This window comes from Taudactylus pleione, unplaced genomic scaffold (assembly GCF_031769625.1).
Source record: "Taudactylus pleione unplaced genomic scaffold, aTauple2 ptg000518l, whole genome shotgun sequence".
Taxonomy (NCBI): Eukaryota; Metazoa; Chordata; class Amphibia; order Anura; family Myobatrachidae; genus Taudactylus; species Taudactylus pleione.
Genome location: NW_028284920.1, coordinates 11,213,697 through 11,235,716, shown reverse-complemented (window position 1 = coordinate 11,235,716; position 22,020 = coordinate 11,213,697). Strand labels below are relative to the sequence as shown.

The 22,020-nt window shown below is 45.8% G+C and overlaps 1 protein-coding gene across 1 annotated transcript; it reads left to right on the top strand.

Annotated features, from left to right (window-relative positions):
- The first annotated feature begins 289 nt into the window (after positions 1–289).
- Positions 290–1,219, top strand: LOC148501489 (olfactory receptor 5AR1-like). Its single transcript, XM_088450426.1, has one exon. The coding sequence runs from the start codon at positions 290–292 to the stop codon at positions 1,217–1,219; it is 930 nt and encodes a 309-aa protein (XP_088306552.1).
- The last annotated feature ends 20,801 nt before the right edge of the window (positions 1,220–22,020 follow it).

The window sequence follows — 22,020 nt, the reverse complement described above, 5'->3', positions numbered from 1 at the left end:
ATCACACTACAATCTGCATTACAAATGCGGATTGTAGGAAATAGAGCCCTTAGTCAGGCCTAAAGGAATCTCTGGGCAACCTGGGAAGATGATTGTTTTAAAAGCTGAAAACGCAAAAGTACATTGATTCCCATATCGGCCGATTTCAGCATTGCACTGTATCTGTCCTTCATTAGCACAAACCCACATTGTATATTATAAAGTTATTTTATCATTTTTACTGAGTGATAAAGAATGTAATAATAATAATAATATGAAAATATAAATCTTGTTTTTTCATTATACAGAAATGTTATTAGAAGAAACATTTAATACAACAGATTTCTCATTTGAAGGACTGACTGATGACCCAAAACTCCAATACTTTATGTTGGTAATATTGTTTATTTCCTACCTTGTTGTGGTTGGTGGAAATGCCACCATTATTGCTGTGATTTGGGTGGCTACCCACATGCACACTCCTATGTACATCTTCTTAATGAACCTCTCCGTCATTGACATTGCTTCTACCTCAAGTATTCTACTTAAACTATTATATATTCTCATCACCAAGTATAATATAATCTCATTCTGGGAATGTATAACTCAGCTGTACTTATTTGTGCTATTAAGTTGCACTGCAGTTTTGCTGCTTACAGCTATGGCATATGACCGCTATGTTGCAATATGTCACCCCCTTCATTATAATAGTAAAATGAGTATAAGACACTGTGCTAACCTATCAGTTACAGCGTGGACTGCTGGGTTTTTAAGCCCTATTGGACACACTGTCCTTATATCTAAGATGTCCTTTTGTGCTTCTCATCGAATCAGCCACATCTTCTGTGATATTACGCCTTTGCTAAAGATCTCTTGCAGTGATATATCTGAAGCAGAAATACTAACCTACATTGAAGGAGCACTACTGGCATTTACCACATTTATTTTCACTGTAGTCTCATATGTTTTCATAATTTCTGCAATCCTAAAAATAAAGTCTTCTAAGGGTCAAGATAAAGCTTTTTCTACCTGCTCTTCTCACCTGACCTGCATTATTCTATTCTATGGGACAATAACATCTTTGCACATGCAACCCACATCCAACTACACTTCCAAACTGGACAAGTGGTTTGCTCTTGTGTATGCTGTTTTGGTGCCAATGTTAAATCCTTTCATTTACAGTCTGAAGAACAAAGAAGTCAAAGACGTTTTGTTAAAATGTAAGAAGAAATGGGTGTAAAAAACATATGATCAATGTTGAAAAAACTATTTTTAGACATTTTTGCAAACTTAAGAACAGTCCAGCACAGGACTCATCTCACCTGGTGATTATGCTTCAGCCTGTGGTGTTGTCCGTGCTCATCCTGAATGGAATTTGCCACTTTCTTATGTGCTTGATACATGTAGTACGTACTTGCAAACCTTTGAAAAACATTTCAAGGAGATTGTGAAAGCAGCACCTATGGGTGCAGCACTATAGAGGGCATGTACTCCTCCATCTAAGAGGTGGGTAATAAAATTGACCTACTTCCATCTGTGCAGTAAACCTATGCTTCACTCTATGACTTTCTAGTATCTTAAATTAACCCCTCTAACTCTCTCCCTTTCACATTGTTAATGCAATTCACTGCACATCACATGTTGTAATATAGCACACACCTATGGGCACAAATGCCCTGTAATGCAACTCCCACCAGCTAATGAAGCACACAGGCCCGGTAATGGAGCTCACATCTTCTGTATTCTGTATTTCTGGGATAAGTATACTGTACATTTAAAACACAGGATCCCAGCAAATTCCCCTGACACGTTATCTTTACTCTTGTATGAAATTTCTTCTTTAAATTGTACAAACCACATTTCCATAATTAACTAAAGGCGCTATTAGTACAGGATCTGTGATTTTTTTCAGTTGAGGATATGCGATATTTTGCTAAAGGAACAGCCACCGGGAATTGTACTGAGATGCCCAGCAGAGCATTCGCAATCTGTCCGCAACTGGATAAACGTACGTAGTATCGGATGCTGATCACGCAAATATCAACTCCTTGGGCAAAATTTACTAAGTGGCATGTTCTAAACCCTGGCGGCTTGCCGGCAGGTTCTATTCTGTTCTAAACCCTGGGGGTTTGGTGGCGGTTTTGCAACGGTTTCTAAATGACAGCCCTGTTTTATTCTATTCTAAAATGTGTTTTGATGGTGGTTTGGCGGCAGTTTTGCTATCTGAAGATTTACTAAGGCCAAAACCACTGCAAAACCACTGCAAGACTGCTGTCAAAACACATTTTAGAATAGAATAGAACAGGGCTGTCATTTAGAAACTGCTGCAAAACTGCTACCAAACCCCCGGGGTTTAGAACAGAATAGAACCCACCTTCAAACCGCCGGGGTTTAGAACCCGCTGCTTAGTAAATTTTGCCCCTTGAGTGAGTCTATAGTCACTCAGAATAGCTACCGTAACTGAGTTGCCGGAGCCCTGTTTTCAATGTACTGGACTGAATATGCGGGATGTGAAACGCCCCCAAAATAGTCTTGTCTACATTTTTAACTGACACTGCCTGTTGCCTCCCCTAAACCCTCCCTACTTGTCAATCACACTGCGAATAAGAATTGCAGCATGCGACTACAGTAATGTAAGCATCGAGACATAGAAACATAGAGTTTGTTGACAGATAACAACCACTTGGCCCATCTAGTCTGCCCTTTTTAGCTTTTGGTAACCTCAACCCTATTTGATCCATAGTTCTTTATAAGGATATTCTTATGCCTATCCCAAGCATGTTTAAATTGCTCTACTGTTTTACCCACTACCACCTCTGACGAGAGGCTATTCCACGTATCCACTACCCTTTCTGTGAAGTATTTTTTCCTAAAAATTCCTTTGAACCTACCTCCCTCCAGTTTCAGTGCATGTCCTCGTGTTGTAGTACATGTACGTCGACACATGCGCAGTGGCAAAAAAAAATCACTCGATTTGCGAAAACATCGGCATTGTATTCAACTCTGAATTAGTCCTTTACTACAGTCTTCATGATTCTATTAAACCACCACAAGTTTTCATTCTTCAATGTATTTTTAAAAACTCCAGATTTTGTGACCATGGGGAATGGACAGGCTGATACTTCCCCTGTAACACTTTAAGAACCTTGGCCGTCATTCAGAGCCGTACGCTCTGAACAGAGCGCACGCTCTGAATGAGGGCCGGGCTCCATGACAATGGAGCGTCCTCCTGGACACTCGTATAGCTGTGGGTCACCACCCACAGGCTATACGAGCGTGCATTGTGATGGCCGCGATGGTCGTGACCATCGCGACCATCGAAATTGCGAGCTGGAGCCTGCGGTTGAGGTTTTCAACCGCAAGCTCCGGAGTGATTTTGGCTCTATCAGAGCCAAAATCACTCCCACTGACATCACTAGTAATGTCAGTGGGCCGGCTTCTGACGGAAGGCGTTCCCGTGGGAACGCCCCCGTCAGGGAGGCACGCCCCCGGCACGCCCACCAAAGGGGGCGTGCTGTCAATCAACATTGACAGCATGCCCCCTTTGATCGGACACAACAAGCGAAGGACTTTCCTTCGCTCGTCGCGTCCGGCGCATGCGCACGACGGAGCTCCCTCCGTCGTGCGCATGCTCAATCCATAACATCGACCCACTTGCGAGCGGACAGCCGCTCGCGAGTGGGTCTGAATCAGGCCCCTTGTCTTGCTTATCTCCACTTTCAAAGAGGAGACAAATAGAAGTGATGTCCACCAGACAGTCTCTGTTTGAAGTAAACAGTACTGTGAATTCTCTCTATGTGATTACCTTCCCAGCACTGGACATACAGAAAACTACCTGAGGCCTTCTAGTAATTACTTTCAGACCATCAACTGTTATTCCACCTCTATAAACAACAAGATTTATACAATTTCTAACATTATTGAATCAGATCTAGCATGTACTGCATTACATAAGCCTGGTAGTTAAAACAAAGGCCCTCATTCAGAGCCGTACGCTCTGAGCAGAGCGCACGCTCTGAATGAGGGCCGGGCTCCATTTTCCTGGAGCGTCCTCCTGGACGCTCGTATAGCTGTGGGTCACCACCCACAGGCTATACGAGCGTGCTTTGCGATGGCCGCGATGGTCGAGACCATCGCGACCATCGAAATTGCGAGCCGGAGCCTGCGGTTGAGGTTTTCAACCGCAAGCTCCGGAGTGATTTTGGCTCTATCAGAGCCAAAATCACTCCCACTGACATCACTAGTGATGTCAGTGGGCCGGCTTCTGACGGGAGGCGTTCCCGTGGGAATGCCCCCGTCAGGGAGGCACGCCCCCGGCACGCCCACCAAAGGGGGCGTGCTGTCAATCAACATTGACAGCACGCCCCCTTTGATCGGACACAACGAGCGAAGGACTTTCCTTCGCTCGTCGCGTCTGGCGCATGCGCACGACGGAGCTCCCTCCGTCGTGCGCATGCTCAGTCCATAACATCGACCCACTTGCGAGCGGACAGCCGCTCGTGAGTGGGTCTGAATCAGGCCCAAAGTCCACATCTTGGAACCTGCTTTCCACAATTAATCTGATAATTTGCTCAAGACAGAACAGGGAAGTGGAGTGGCCATCTGCTTTAAAAATTCTTTAAAAATGTGTTGGTGGCGTGCTCTGCACTGCTTCTGTTACAGTAGCCACCGGGCACTAGGATCCAGAGTGGCTGTTGCCAGAGGCATGACCTCCAACCTTTGCCTACTGCACATGCATGACTCCCCACCACATATTTCCTCCTGTCCTTCCTCAGTGAATGGCTGTGCCCCTGTTTTCTCCTCACTAATGGAGGATGCACAGTATATACAGACCCCTACATCCACTATATCACCACTGCTTGACATATTAGAGATACTGCTGCCACTAGTGCACTATAACCTCCATAGAGAATGAGAGTACATGTTAGGTGCACCACAACACCCAGCAACCCTACAAATGCTCCTGGCTGCAAATGGACAATATAGTTAACCTGTATCTGCTATTAACCCTCTGTTTACCTATTTCCTTTTCTACCTGGTTAATAAACCTTCACCTGGTTAAGTCATCTGCCATGTGAACTAAACTCCATTTGCACACCACTGTCATATACCACCGTAGTGTCTGCCAATAGGTTATGTGTCCAGGCCAATAATGCATCCAGCCCTCCAGCAAGCCTAGACACCAATCCTTTATATATACAGATGAAAAAGTACAGTGCAGAGGTTAGTATGAGCTTTGCATAGTTAGTGGGTTCAGAAAATGATGCCAAATGGAAGTTTGTCATGGAGATGCAGTTAAAGTGGGATAAGCTCTGGAAATTTACCAGTGACCCAAGTGATAATCCAAACCCAGATGATATGGATAGAGCCACAGGGGCAATAGGCTTAGCTGTAGAACAGCATGTACTCTTCATAATTTACGAGAAGACAACTGCAAGTGTTATGTGGGTGACTTTACAGATGTCTTACAAAGACAAATAGGTCTAACAAGAAGAATCAACCTAAGATATACTTCATATGGCACAAAGCTCAATGCATGCAAGAATATGAATGAAAATATAGATAAAAACATGTCTATCTCTTAGCAATTGACTTCAGTAGGCATCAAGTAGACGATGAGGAGGTTGCAATGGCAATGCTGCAAACCCTTACACCATAGTATGATACATGTAGAGACTAATGCTGAGAATTCTATTCTGCTGTCAAAGAGTGCAAAACTTAAAAGTTAAAGTACAAATGTTTCAAGTGTCACAAGTGTAACAAGTTTCAGAGACTGAAACCTTATACTTAAGTGAACAGCCACAGAGCAAGAGCTCTATAAGGAGCAAAAAAAGGAAACCTCCTAAAAGGTGCAGCGAGGTATTTGCAAACTTTGTCAGCTGTGAAAATCAAACCCTCCAAGAATCAAAATCAAGCAGAGTCTGGCAAGAGTGGAAATAAGCCATAGATTCAAAAGATGATTATGAATATCCTGCAAGTGGTATATAAGAGAACCAAATAGCTAATGTCAAGCAGTTACTAAGTGACAGATTCAACGTCAAAGACCTTGGGCTTACGCACTATAGGTCTGAGGATCATACAGAAACTGAGAGCTATGACTTTTACCATAGATCAACAAAGCTATATTGAAGTGATGCATAACTAGTTTGGAATGAGAGATGTGATAGCAATAAGCCCATAAATAGACAAAAGCATGAAAACTTCAAAAGGTATATGTCCAACATCAGTTGCAGAAATTCAAGAGATGAGAAAAATCCTTACCAAAGTGCTATGGGAACTTTGATGTATGTAAGCATTGGCATATGACCAAGTGTAGCTTTAGATACCTTAGGGCAGTGGTTCTCAAAGTTGGTCCTCAGGTCCCCACACAGTTCACATTTTCCAGGTCACCCAGCAGGTGCACAGGTGTATTCACTACTTACTGACACATTTGAAAGGTTCCACAGGTGGAGCTAATTATTTATCTTGTGATTCTGTGAGGAGAACTGGAAAACATGCACCGTTTGGGGTCCTGAGGACCGAGTTTGAGAACCTATGCCTTTGGAGAACAAGTTCCTTAAAACTAAAGTACAAGAAAACAGAAACTTTAGAGCTATGAACATTCTGCGATGATGATTGGGGAGCTGATGAAGATGACAGATGATCCTACACTGGATAGCTGTTTGCACTGGCAGACGCAGTCGTCAGCCAGGCAAGTAGAAAACAGCCATCAGTTGCCTTGTTTACTACAAAAGGAGGAATATATGACTCCTACAGAAACAGTCAAAGAAGAACTATGGCTGCAAGATACTATGTGTGAGATAGCTATTTTTAGCGTAGATGAGCCATCAACATTGCATCTAACAATAGAGGCAGGGGCATAGCTATCGGAGACAATGGAGGCGCCTGTCGCCGGGCTCCCGCTCTGAAGGGTCACCTGCTTCATTGTCCACAACATATTCACCTCACTTAGGGCTGTATCTATGTACCCGGAGTGTACCGTCATGGGCGCCCAATACATGGCACCCCTTCCCGGCACCTGAGAAGCCACCATACACTAGTGGAGAGCTCCATGTCAGACCATCAGTTGCAGCCTTCGTCTATCTATAGCCTGTCTGCATGGAAATTGCTACATTACAGTGTCAGTGGCTGTGATAGGGGGGGCACCAAATTATAACTTGCCTCCGGGCATCAGGGCTGAACTTACGCCACTGACTAGAGGTACAATACAATATACTTACTTTCCAATACTAAAGTCCAAGGTAGATCCAATCATATTGCTATCAGACACCATTTCATTAGAGAGCTGGTAGATAGTGCCTTAGTCAGAGTGTTTTATCTGACCAGGGATGAAATTGTCACTGACATCACGTGTATTAAATGTTTTCTTGCAGAAATGTGGACAGGAATACATTTGAAATCTCTGTGTATTTTGTCATGTTAGGTTTGCATAATGCTCTTATGTTTTTGACAGCAGGTGAGACTTCCTAATGTGACATGCTCATGTTGAAATTCAGGTAACCAGAGACAGCCTTGAGTGAGAGGGAGGTGTTAGAGGCAAGCCCCCTGCTGCCTCCATTACAGTAGCCACTGGGCACTAGGACCCGAAGTGGCCTGTTGCAGGAGGTGCGACCATGGACCTCTGTCTTCTGCGCATATGCAGCTCCCCGCTACATCTATCCAGCAATGTGTTCACATTAAACAGACGTTTCTCTGCGTACTCCCCTGTTACAGAGGATATATACAGGTTGAGTCTCCCATATCCAAATATTCCGAAATATGGAATATTCCGAAAAACAGAATTATTTTGGCATGACTGAGAAACCATTGATTTTTGATGGTTCAATGTACACAAACTTTGTCCACAGCACAAATTGTTAAAAATATTGTATAAAATGATTTTCAGGCTATGTGTATAAGGTGTATATGAAACATAAATGAATTTCAAATCTGTACACAAACTTTGCTTGAGCCACAAAATTATTGAAAATATTTTATAAAATTACCTGCAGGCTGTGTGTATAAGGTGTATATAACACATAAATGCATTCTGTGTGTATATTTGGGTTCCATTCCCAAGATATCTCACTACGGTATTCAAATATTCCAAAATACTGAATATTCCGTTATCCAAAATACTCCTGGTCCCCAAGCATTTTGGCTATGGGAGACTCAACCTGTGGTATATACAGACCCCTATAGTACATCTGCTATTCCACTAATGCTTGGCATACTAGAGATGCCCAACAACCCTACAAATGCTCCTGGCTGCAACTGGACAATCCAGATAACCTGCACTTGCTTTTAGTCCTGTAATTACCTGTTCCTGTTTCTACCTAGTTAATAAACCTTCACCTGTTTAAGTCATCTACCATGTGGACTAACCTTCATTTGCACACCACTGTCACCTACCACCAGAGCCGGATTTAGACCTCATGGGGCCCTAGGCAAGATAGCGGTTTTGGGGCCACCCTCCCCCAAACAATCCATAGCACTATTCTTTCATTCCAAATTCATGCTGCTGTACAGCACCCTGGTGCGCCACCGCCTTGAAACGTCGGCTATGTATGTATAAATACACTTGATTTTTGCTTAGCTTTTCAGAGTTTGGCCCTACTGATTGCCGCCTCTATAGCTCTCACTGCCAGTCCATATCACACTGACTCACTGCCTTCTCACAGCAATAACTCACTCAGCACACTGACCTTCATCCCAAATCACTTGTTTCCCCCCATAGCACATTGACCACCCACAATGCACACAATGACCCAGTTACTGCCCACCTCACAGCACCACATACTACCCCCTTCACTGCCCCCTCACAGAACCACATACTGCCCCCTTCACTGCCCCCTCACAGCACCATGTGCTACCCCATTCACTTCCTGTCTCACAGCGCAGAACCACATACTACCCTCTTCACTGCCCGCTCACAGCACCACATACTGCCCCCTCACAGAACCACATACTACCCATTCACTTCCTGTCTCACAGCACAGAACCACATACTACCCTCTTCACTGCCCCTTCACAGCACCACGTACTGCCCCCTCACAGAACCACATACTACCCCATTAATTTCCTGTCTCACAGCACAGAACCACATAATACCCCCTTCACTGCCCCCTCACAGAACTACATACTACCCCATTTACTTCCTGTCTCACTGCACAGAACCACATTCTAACCCCTTCACTGCCCCCTCACAGCACCACGTACTACCCCCTCACAGAACCACATACTACCCCCTTCACTGGCCCCTCACAGCACCACGTACTGCCCCCTTCACTGCCCGCTCACAGCACTACATACTGCCCCCTCAGAACCACATACTACCCCATTCACTTCCTGTCTCACAGCACAGAACCACATACTACCCCCTTCACTGCCCCCTCACAGCACCACGTACTGCCCCCTCACAGAACCACATACTACCCCCTTCACTGGCCCCTCACAGCACCACGTACTGCCCCCTTCACTGCCTGCTCACAGCACCACATACTGCCCCCTCACAGAACTACATACTACCCCATTCACTTCCTGTTTCACAGCACAGAACCACATACTACCCCCTTCACTGCCCCCTCACAGCACCACGTACTGCCCCCTCACAGAACCACATACTATCCTCTTCACTGCCCCCTCACAGCACCACGTACTGCCCCCTCACAGAACCACATACTACCCCATTCACTTCCTGTTTCACAGCGCAGAACCACATACTATCCTCTTCACAGCCCCCTCACAGCACCACGTACTGCCCCCTCACAGAACCACATACTACCCCGTTCACTTCCTGTCTCACAGCGCAGAACCACATACTACCCTCTTCACTGCCCCCTCACAGCACCACGTACTGCCCCCTCACAGAACCACATACTACCCCATTCACTTCCTGTCTCACAGCGCAGAACCACATACTACCCTCTTCACTGCCCCCTCACAGCACCACGTACTGCCCCCTCACAGAACCACATACTACCCCATTCACTTCCTGTCTCACAGCACAGAACCACATAATACCCCCTTCACTGCCCACTCACAGCACCACATACTGCCAACTCACAGAGCCACATACTACCTCCTTCACTGCCCCTTCACAGCACCACGTACTGCCCCCTCACAGAACCACATACTACCCCATTCACTTCCTGTCTCACAGCACAGAACCACATTCTACCCCCTTCACTGCCCCCTCACAGTACCACGTACTGTCCCCTCACAGAACCACATACTACCCCATTCACTTCCTGTTTCACAGCACAGAACCACATACTGCCCCCTTCACTGCCCCCTCACAGCACCACATACTGCCCCCTCACAGAGCCACATACTACCCCCTTCACTGCCCCTTCACAGCACCACGTACTGCTCCCTCACAGAACCACATGCTACCCCCTTCACTGCCCCTTCACAGCACAGATCGCCCCTCTCAGCACAGATCCCCACTCTGCCCTTTCAGCAGAGACCCCTCTCAGCACAGACCCCCCCTCCTCTGCCCTCACAGAACAGACCCTCCCTTTTCCCTCACAGCACAGACCCCTCCTCTGCCCTCATAGCACAGACCCCACTTCCATCTGCTCACACCACCTTTCTCCCATCCCCCCGCCAAACGTATCTGCCGGGAACATTTGTATTTGTGCCGCGGACCTGCATGGCTCCTCAAGTAGTACATCCTCTGCTTCCCAGACAGTACAATTGTGATGTGACGTGATGACATCTTGTCGCATAACTGAGCAGGGCCAAGCCTCCTGAATACGCAGGGAGAGGGGGTCCAAGTGAGTTACTCACCGGCGCTCTACACATAATGATAGAGCCGGGCCAGCCCAGGCCTGCAACCTTGCCTCCTCCTCCCCCATGCTGCTGCTATCAGACTCATAGCACTTAAGGCAGGGGTCATCAATCACTAGAGAGAGAATTATGGTACAATTATTTGGTGAATATTAATATTATATATAGCATATAGGTATCCTGTAGAAAGGAAGAGGCTGCAGTCCACAAACTTTTAAAATAGTTAATCTGTATTAATAGTTACCGATATTTCAAGACCTCTATGGGTCTTTTCCTCAGGGTACAAATTTACACTAATTTAAAAGTATGTGGAGTGATGCTTCTTTCTATCTACAGGATACCTATATGCTTCTACTAAAGTAGGAGGGCAGCCCGGCTTACTGTTTCTTTTCCAGAGTGCCAAACTTCACACATTGGCTGGGATTTTCTAAATGGGAAAATGCGGTAAAACCCCAGAAACGGGGGTATTACCGCATTTTCTTTATGTATTAAGCTCCTCGTCCCAGAGGGTAACGCCACCCTCCTCACAGCACCTTTCTCCCATCTCCCCGCCAAACATATCTGCTGGGAACACTTGTATTTGTGCAGCGGACATCCAATGTCACTGGGTGCCTGCCTCTATGCTGGAGAGGGTGCCTGCAGTCAATGTCCCAATGTCACTGAGTGCCTGCAGCCAATGTTCTTTGGCACTATCACTGTGTAGTGGCTAACATTGCTCAGGTGGCCTCCTCTCAGACAATATATATATACACATACACACAAACAAGTAAAAGACGGCACACCCAGATTACAATAATAGCTGGTGCTTTACTGAAGACGGGCTGACCCCGAAACGTTGATAACTAAAGCACCGGCGATTATTGTGTTTTTTTTCAGTTTGGGTGTGCCACCTTTTTCTTGTTTGTATATGTGGAGAGGTACACATCCCCAGGGTGAGCACCTCAGCAAGCAACCAGTTAGCTTGCATCAAGTATTAGTGCCAGTAACATTTTATATATATATATATATAATTATATATATATATATATATATAGATAGATAGACATACACACACATACAGAAATATTAATATATATATATAAATATATATACTGACTTGACAAAAGGAGCGGAGTGACCTGAGACATTGGATAGATGGATTCATAGTATTGTTTTTCTAAAGACTCAGTGTCGCCGTTATTTTCACCTGTGTATATATATATATATATATATATATACATACACACACACACATATATATATATTAGGGGTGTGCACCGGCCACTTTTCGTGTTTTGTGTTTTGGTTTTGGATCTGGATCTTTCTTCGTGTTTTTGATCTGGATTGGTTTTGCCAAAACCACCCTTCTGTGTTTTGGGTTCTGGGTTTTGTGTTTTGGATCTGTATTTTTTTTAAAAAAAGCATAAAAACAGCTAAAATCACAGAATGTGTTGGTTTTTCTGCTCCTATGCTATTACTAACCTCAATAGCCTTAATTTCCACTAATTTCCAGTCTATTCTGAACACCTCACACCTCACACCTCACAATAGTGTTTTTATGTCCAAAAGGTTGCACCGAGGTAGCTGGATAACTATGCTAAGCGACACGAGTGGGCGGCACAAACACGTGACCCATCTAGGAGTGACACTGCAGTGGCAGACAGGATGGCAGTTTGAAAAACTAGGCCCCAAACTGTACATAATGCAAAGAAAAAAAAGAGGTGCAAGATGGAATTGTCCTTGGGCCCTCCCACCCACCCTTATGTTGTATAAACAGGACATGCACACTTTAACAAAGCAATCATTTCAGCGCCAGGGTCTGCCACACGACTGTGGCTGAAATGATTGGTTCGTTTGGGCCCCCACAAAACAAGCTGGCAATTAATCTGTCCCTGCACAAACTGGCTCTACGGAGGCAAGATGTCGTACTCATCCTCCTCATCCACCGATTCCTCACCCTCTTCAGTGTTGTGTACATCCTCATCCTGGAAGAGTTGATAATTCATTTTGATGAACATCATCTTCTCCACATTTTGTCGAAGCAACCTCCTACGCCTTTCGCTGACAAGGTTCCCGGCTGCACTAAACACTCTTTCGGAGTACACACTGGAGGGGGGGCAACTCAGGTAAAATAGAGCCAGTTTGTACAGGGGCCTCCAAATTGCCTCTTTTTCCTGCCAGTACAGGTATGGACTGTCTGACATGCCTACTTGGATGCTGTCACCGATGTAATCCTCCACCATTCTGTCAATGGTGACAGTATCATATGTAGTGACAGTAGACATGTCAGAAATTGTTGCCAGGTCCTTCAGTCCGGACCAGATGTCCAAACTTGGTCCTGCCTGCCCTGCATCACCGCCAGCGGGTTGCTTAGGATGCCTAAGTTTTTTCCTGGCAGCCCCAGTTGCGGGATAAAATGAAGAAGGAGCTGTTGACGTGTCACGTTCCGCTTCAGCTGACAGTGTGTTCACCAGCAGGTCTTTGCACCTCTACAGGCTTGTGTTGGCCGGAAAGAGAGACACCACATAGGCTTTAAACCTAGGATCGAGCACGGTGGCCAAAATGTAGTGGTCTGATTTCAACAGATTGACCACCCTGGAATCCTGGCAAAGCGAAAGAAGGGCTTCATCCACAAGTCCCACATGCTGAGCGGAATCGCTCCATCTTAGCTCCTCCTTCACTTTCAAAAGCTGCTTCTGCAAAAGCCTGATGAGGGGAATGACCTGACTCAAGCACGCAGTGTCTGAACTGACTTCACGTGTGGCAAGTTCGAAGGGCTGGAGAACCTTGCACAACACGGAAATCATTCTCCACTGCGCTTGAGTCAGGTGCATACCCCCTCCTTTGCCTATGTCATAGGTGGATGTATAGGCTTGTATGGCCTTTTGCTGCTCCTCCATCCTCTGAAGCATATAGAGGGTTGAGTTCCAACGCGTCACAACCTCTTGCTTCAGGTGATGGCAAGGCAGGTTCAAGAGTGTTTGCTGGCGCTCCAGTCTTCGGCACGCAGTCGCAGAATGGTGAAAGTGGGCAGAAATTTTTCGGGCCACCCAAAGCGTCTCCTGCACGCCTCTGTCGCTTTTCAGAAAATTCTGCACCACCAAGTTTATTGTGTGAGCAAAACATGGGACGTGCTGGAATTTGCCCAGATGTAATGCCCGCACAATATTGGTGGCGTTGTCAGATATCACAAATCCCCAGGAGAGTCTAAGTGAGATAAGCCACTGGGCAATGATTTCCCTCAGTTTCTCAAAGAGGCTGTCGGCGGTGTGCCTCTTACTGAAACCGGTGATACACAGCGTAGCCTGCCATGGAATGAGCTGGCATTTCTGAGATGCTGCTACTGGTGACGCTGCTGCTGTTGCTGCGTAAGGTGATACATCTACCCAGTGGGCTGACACAGTCATATAGTTCTTAGTCTGCCTTGTTCCACTTGTCCACATGTCCATGGTTAAGTGGACATTGGGTACAACGGTATTTTTCAGGACACTGAGGACACTTTTTCTGACGTTTCTGTACAGTCCCGGTATCGCCTGCCTAATGAAGTGGAATCTAGATGGGATTTGGAACCAGGGACACACTACCTCCATCAATTGTCTAAATCCCACTGCACTAATGGCGGATACCGGACCCACGTCTAACACCAACATAGCAGTCAAGGCCTCAGTTATACGTTTTGCTTCAGGATGACTGCTGTCGTTCTTCATCCTCCTCGCTAAGGACTGTTGGAGGGTCAATTGATTAGTAAAAGTAGTGGTTTACATACTTCCTCTCTGGGATGATGAACGACTCCCAGCAGCAGCAACAGCAGCAGCGGCAGCAGGAGGCGTAGCAATGCAGGTTCCTCCGGAGGAATCTCGGATAGGAGAGTCAGTCATGCCAGTGACATGGCCTGCAGGACTACTTCCGATCCTGACTAAGAAGGAAATTGATGAGGAGGGAGTTGACGGTGTGATTTGCAGGCGCTTGGATACAACAGGACAACGGGATTTAGGTATCCCTGGACTGCTTACGGTCTTAGCCAAAGTTTCTGAACTTGACAGTAACTTTTTATGAACGCGCTGCAGGTGCCGTATAAGGGAGTATGTTCCTAGGTGGTTAACGTCCCTACCCCTACTTATTTCACCTTTACATATGGCAAGACAGTTGTTGTCCGGATTTGGATAGAAATATTGCCAGACCAAAGAGGTGGAATGTTTGGTCTTCTGCCCAGGCATGACTGTGATGGGCTTCTTCATCCCATGGACAACAACTGTCTCCCCCGGAGCCTGATTTAAACAAACCACATCACCATCAGAATCCTGCTCGCCAACTTCCTCCTCAGCGCCAGCTACACCAGTATCCTCATTCTGTTGTACTTCAACAGTGACATCTTCAATTTACATATCAGCAAGTGGACTGTGGGTGCTCCTTTCAGCACTTGCAGGGGGCGTGCAAATGGTGGAAAGAGCCACCTCTTCCCGTCCAGTGCTGGGAAGGTCAGGCATCGCAACCACCACAACACTTGGACTCTTCTTAGAATGCACAGTTCTTCGCTGTGCTTTTGCCAGCTTAACTCTTTTGATTTTTTTAGTGGGAGGAGGGCTTCCATCGTCATGTGAAGCTGAACCACTAGTCATGAACATAGGGAAAGACCTTAGCCATTCCTTGCCACTCCGTGTCGTAAATGGCATATTGGCAAGTTTACGTTTCTCTTCAGATTTAAATGTTTTTTTCAAAGGTCATTTTCCTTAACTTTGCCATTTGGGATTGTATGGGTCCTCTACTATTGGCAGACAATGTTGATGGCATGTTATCGTCTATGTCATGACTAGTGGCAGCAGCTTCAGCACTAGAAGGAAGTGGTTCTTGATCTTTCTCTATTTTATTTTTATCGGAGAAAGTTTGGTCCTCCATTCATGTTATATCGATTTGATATATACGTGCGGCTAAGGCGCACACAAACACAGAAAATATTTTTTTATTTTTGCTGGAGAGTAGTGCACTTTGTGGGTTACACCACCCTTTAAGAAATGAGCCAGCCGACTCTTTACTTATGGGACACAGGTGCACGCTTGGCACTGCTCCTTTGTTGATGCACGTGCGGCTACTGTGCACACAATACACAAACACAGAAAATATTTTTTTATTTGGATTGGAGTGTACTTTGGGGGTTACAGCACCCTTTAACGGTCAAGCCAGCCGGCCCTTTACTTATGACACAGGCGCACGCTTGGCACTACTTTGTTGATGCACGTGCGGCTACTGCGCACACAATTCACAAACACAGAAAATATTTTTTTATTTGGTTTGGAGTGTACTTTGGGGGTTACAGCACCCTTTAATGGTCAAGCCAGCCGGCCCTTTACTTATGACACAGTGCACGCTTGGCAATACTTTGTTGATGCACGTACGGCTACTGTGCACACAATTCACAAACACAGAAAATATTTTTTTATTTGGTTTGGAGTGTACTTTGGGGGTTACAGCACCCTTTAATGGTCAAGCCAGCCGGCCCTTTACTTATGACACAGGCGCACGCTTGGCACTACTTTGTTGATGCACGTGCGGCTACTGCGCACACAATTCACAAACACAGAAAATATTTTTTTATTTGGTTTGAAGTGTACTTTGGGGGTTACAGCACCCTTTAATGGTCAAGCCAGCTGGCCCTTTACTTATGACACAGGCTCACGCTTGGCACTACTTTGTTGATGCATGTGTGGCTACTGCGCACACAATTCACAAACACAGAAAACATTTTTTTATTTGGTTTGGAGTGTACTTTGGGGGTTACAGCACCCTTTAATGGTCAAGCCTGCCGGCCCTTTACTTATGACACAGGCGTATGCTTGGCACTACTTTGTTGATGCACGTGCTGCTACTGCGCACACAATTCACAAACATAGAAAATATTTTTTTATTTGGTTTGGAGTGTACTTTGGGGGTTACTGCACCCTATAACAGTCAAGCCAGCTGGCCTTTTACTTATGACACAGGCGCACGCTTGGCACTACTTTGTAGATGCACGTGCGGCTACTGCGCACACAATTCACAAACACAGAAAATATTTTTTTATTTGGTTTGGAGTGTACTTTGGGGGTTACAGCACCCGTTAACGGTCAAGCCAGCCGGCCCTTTACTTATGACACAGGCGCACGCTTGGCACTACTTTGTTGATGCACGTGCTGCTACTGCGCACACAATTCACAAACATAGAAAATATTTTTTTATTTGGTTTGGAGTGTACTTTGGGGGTTACTACACCCTATAACAGTCAAGCCAGCTGGCCTTTTACTTATGACACAGGCGCACGCTTGGCACTACTTTGTTGATGCACGTGCGGCTACTGCGCACACAATTCACAAACACAGAAAATATTTTTTTATTTGGTTTGGAGTGTACTTTGGGGGTTACAGCACCCGTTAACGGTCAAGCCAGCCGGCCCTTTACTTATGACACAGGTGCACGCTTGGCACTACTTTGTTGATGCACGTGCGGCTACTGCGCACACAATTCACAAACACAGAAAATATTTTTTTATTTGGTTTGGAGTGTACTTTGGGGGTTACAGCACCCTTTATCAGTCAAGCCAGCCTGCCCTTTACTTATGACACAGACGCACACTTGGCACTACTTTGTTGATGCACGTGCGGCTACTGCGCACACAATTCACAAACACAGAAAAAATATTATTTTTTTTAGCACTTGGGGGGAGCACCCCTGACGGACAGAGCACCCCCTGGACAACACTACAGTACACCCTTTAGTACTGGGACACTGCACAGGACATTGGAGTGGACACAGCCCCTATGGACAACTGACTGCACAACACAGTCCAGCCAGCCCCTATGGACTTTGAAGTAGTGGACACAGCCCCTATGGACAACAGCAGCACAGCGCAGCACAGCACAACACTACTCTGCACTACACTACAAAGCCCAGCCAGCCGTAACTCCCACCCTCCCTTTTCACTGTCCACAGCCGAGTGAGAAAATGGTGCCGACGCGGGTACCTTATATAGGATCCAAAACCCGCGAGACCCGGAAGGCGGGATGATGACGTTTTGCCTCGATTTCAGATCCTTCGGTGTTTTGGGTTCTGGGTATTGTGTTTTGGATCTGTATTTTTTTTTAAAAAAGCATAAAAACAGCTAAAATAACAGAATGTGTTGATTTTTCTGCTCCTATGCTATTATTAACCTCAAAAACCTTAATTTCTACTCATTTCCAGTCTATTCGGAACACCTCACACCTCACAATAGTGTTTTTATGTCCAAAAGGTTGCACCGAGGTAGCTGGATAACTATGCTAAGCGACACGAGTGGGCGGCACAAACACGTGACCATCTGGGAGTGACACTGCAGTGGCAGACAGGATGGCAGTTTGAAAAACTAGGCCCCAAACTGTACATAATGCAAAGAAAAAAAAGAGGTGCAAGATGGAATTGTCCTTTGGCCCTCCCACCCACCCTTATGTTGTTTAAACAGGACATGCACACTTTAACAAACCAATCATTTCAGCGCCAGGGTCTGCCACACGACTGTGGCTGAAATGATTGGTTCGTTTGGGCCCCCACAAAACAAGCTGGCAATTAATCTGGCCCTGCACAAACTGGCTCTACTGAGGCATGATGTCGTCCTCATCTTCCTGATTCACCGATTCCTCACCCTCTTCAGTGTTGTGTACATCCTCATCCTCACAGAGTATTAATTCGTCCCCACTGGAATCCACCACCACAGGTCCCTCTGTACATTCTGGTGGCTGGTCTCCCTGGAAGAGTTGATAATTCATTTTTATGAACATCTTCTTCTCCACATTTTGTGGAAGCAACCTCCTATGCCTTTTCCTGACAATGTTCCCGGCTGCACTAAACACTCTTTCGAAGTTCTCACTGGAGGGGGGGCAACTCAGGTAAAATAGAGCCAGTTTGTACAGGGGCCTCCAAATTGCCTCTTTTTCCTGCCAGTATATGTACGGACTGTCTGACATGCCTACTTGGATGCTGTCACCGATGTAATCCTTTAACAGACAGATGCATGCTTGTCGCTGCTGCTTTGAGGATGCAGGTGCGGCTACAGCCCACACAATTCACAAAAACAGAAAAAAAGGAGAATTTTTTTATTGTTTGTGGAGCGCACTTTGAGGGTTACCCCACCCTTTAACAGACAGATGCATGCTTGTCGCTGCTGCTTTGAGGATGCAGGTGGAATATAGACGGGATTTGGAACCGGGGACACACTACCTCCATCAATTGTCTAAATCCCACTGCACTAATGGCGGATACCGGACACACGTCTAACACCAACATAGCAGTCAAGGCAACAGTTATACGTTTTGCTTCAGGATGACTGCAGTCGTACTTCATCCTCCTCGCTAGGGACTGTTGGAGGGTCAATTGTTGGTAAAAGTATTGGTGTTCCTACTTCCTCTCTGGGATGATGAACGACTCCCAGCAGCAGCAACAGCAGCAGAGGCAGCAGTAGGCGTAGCAATGCAGGATCCTCCGGAGGAATCCCGGATACGAGAGTCAGTCATGCCAGAGACATGGCCTGCAGGACTACTTCCGATCCTGACTAAGGAGGAAATTGATGAGGAGGAAATTGACGGTGTGATCTGCAGGATACAAAAGGACAACGGGATTTAGGTGTCCCTGGACTGCTTACGGTCTTAGCCAAAGTTTCTGAACTTGACAGTAACTTTTTATGAACGCGCTGCAGGTGCCGTATAAGGGAGGATGTTCCTAGGTGGTTAACGTCCCTACCCCTACTTATTTCACCTTTACATATGGTACATATGGCAAGACAGTTGTTGTCCAGATTTGGATAGAAATATTGCCAGACCAAAGAGGTGGAATGTTTGGTATTTTGCCCAGGCATAACCGTGATGGGCTTTTTCATCACACGGACAACAACTGTCTTCCCTGGAGCCTGATTTAAACAAACCACATCACCATCAGAATCCTCCTTGTCAACTTCCTCCTCAGCACCAGCTACACCAGTATCCTCATCCTGTTGTACTTCAAAAGTGACATCTTCAATTTGCATATCAGCAAGTGGACTGTGGGTGCTCCTTTCAGCACTTGCAGGGGGCATGCAAATGGTGGAAAGAGCCACCTCTTCCCGTCCAGTGCTGGGAAGGTCAGGCATCGCAACCGCCACAACACTTGGACTCTCCTTGGGGATTTGTGATATCTTCTTAGAATGCACAGTTCTTCACTGTGCTTTTGCCAGCTTAACTCGTTTGATTTTTTTAGCGGGAGTAGGGCTTCCATCGTCATGTGAAGCTGAACCACTAGTCATGAACATAGGGAAAGACCTTAGCCGTTCCTTGCCACTCCGTGTCATAAATGGCATATTGGCAAGTTTATGTTTTCTCTTCAGATGATTTAAATGTTTTTTTAAGGTCATTTTCCTGAACTTTGTCATTTTGGATTGTATGTGCCCTCTACTATGACATTTGGCATCGGCCTTGGCAGACGACGTTGATGGCATGTTATCGTCTATGTCATGACTAGTGGCAGCAGCTTCAGCACTAGGAGGAAGTGGTTCTTGATCTTTCCCTATTTTATTTTTTATCAGAGAAAGCTTGGTCCTCCATTTATGTTATATTGATTTGATATAAACGTGCGGCTAAGGCGCACACAAACACAGAAAATATTTTTTTATTTTTGTTGGAGACTAGTGCACTTTGTGGGTTACACCACGCTTTAAGAAATGAGCCAGCCGGCCCTTTACTTATGGGACACAGGCGAACGCTTGGCGCTGCTCCTTTGTTGATGCACGTGCAGCCACAGTGCACACAATTCACAAACAATGAAAATATTTTTTTATTTTGTTTGGAGTGCCCTTTAGGGGTTACAGCACCCTTTAATGGTCAAGCCAGCCAGCCCTTTACTTATGGGACACAGGCGCACGCTTGGCGCTGCTCCTTTGTTGACGCACGTGCAGCTACAGTGCACACAATTCACAAACACTGAAAATATTTTTTTATTTTGTTTGGAGTGCCCTTTGGGGGTTACAGCACCCTTTAATGGTCAATCCAGCCAGCCCATTACTTATAGGACACAGGCGCACGCTTGGCGCTGCTCCTTTGTTGATGCACGTGCAGCCACAGTGCACACAATTCACAAACACAGAAAATATTTTTTTATTTTGTTTGGAGTGCCCTTTTGGGTTTACAGCACCCTTTAACGGTCAAGCCAACCGGTCCTTTACTTATGACACAGGCGCACGTTTGGCACTACTTTGTTGATGCACGTGCGGCTACTGTGCACACAATTCACAAACACAGAAAATATTTTTTTATTTGGTTTGGAGTGTATTTTGGGGGTAACAGCACCCTTTAATGGTCAAGCCAGCCGGCCCTTTACTTATGACACAGGCGCACGCTTGGCACTACTTTGTTGATGCACGTGCGGCTACTGCGCACACAATTCACAAACACAATAAAAATATTTTTTTTTTTAGCACTTGGGGGGAGCACCCCTGATGGACAGAGCACCCCCTGGACAACACTACAGCACCCCTTTAGTACTGGGACACTGCACAGGACTTTGGAGTGGACACAGCCCCTATGGACAACTGACTGCACAACACAGTCCAGCCAGCTACTATGGACTTTGAAGTACTGGACACAGCCCCTATGGACAACAGCAGCACAGCGCAGCACAGCACAACACTACTCTGCACTACACTACACTACACTACACAGCCCAGCCAGCCGTAACTCCCACTCTCCCTCTTCACTGTTCACAGCCGAGTGAGAAAATGGTGCCGATGCGGGTACCTTATGTAGGATCCAAAACCCGCGAGACCCGGAAGGCGGGATGATGATGTTTTGCCTCGATTTCAGATCCGAGTCAGGCGGGAAAAGTCGAGCCTGACTCGGATCGGCCTCGGATCGGTAGGGCTCGGGGGGGTTCGGATTTCAGAAATCCGAACCCGCTCACCCCATATATATATATATATACACAGTATATATATATATATATGCACACGTACGTGTGTGTGTGCGTATATTTATATATATTTATATACACACACACATTATATATATATATATATATATATATATATATATAGATATATGCACACGTACGTGTGTGTGCGCATATATATATATATATATATATACAAATACACACACATTTTTTTTATATATATATATATATATATATATTTATATATATTAGGGGTGTGCACCGGCCACTTTTCGTGTTTTGTGTTTTGGTTTTGGATCTGGATCTTTCTTCGTGTTTTGGATCTGGATTGGTTTTGCCAAAACCACCCTTCGGTGTTTTGGGTTCTGGGTA

Excerpts from the sequence above, each read along its gene's own strand:
- LOC148501489 (XM_088450426.1), top strand. The coding sequence starts at position 290 with ATGTTATTAGAAGAAACATTTAATACAACAGATTTCTCATTTGAAGGA.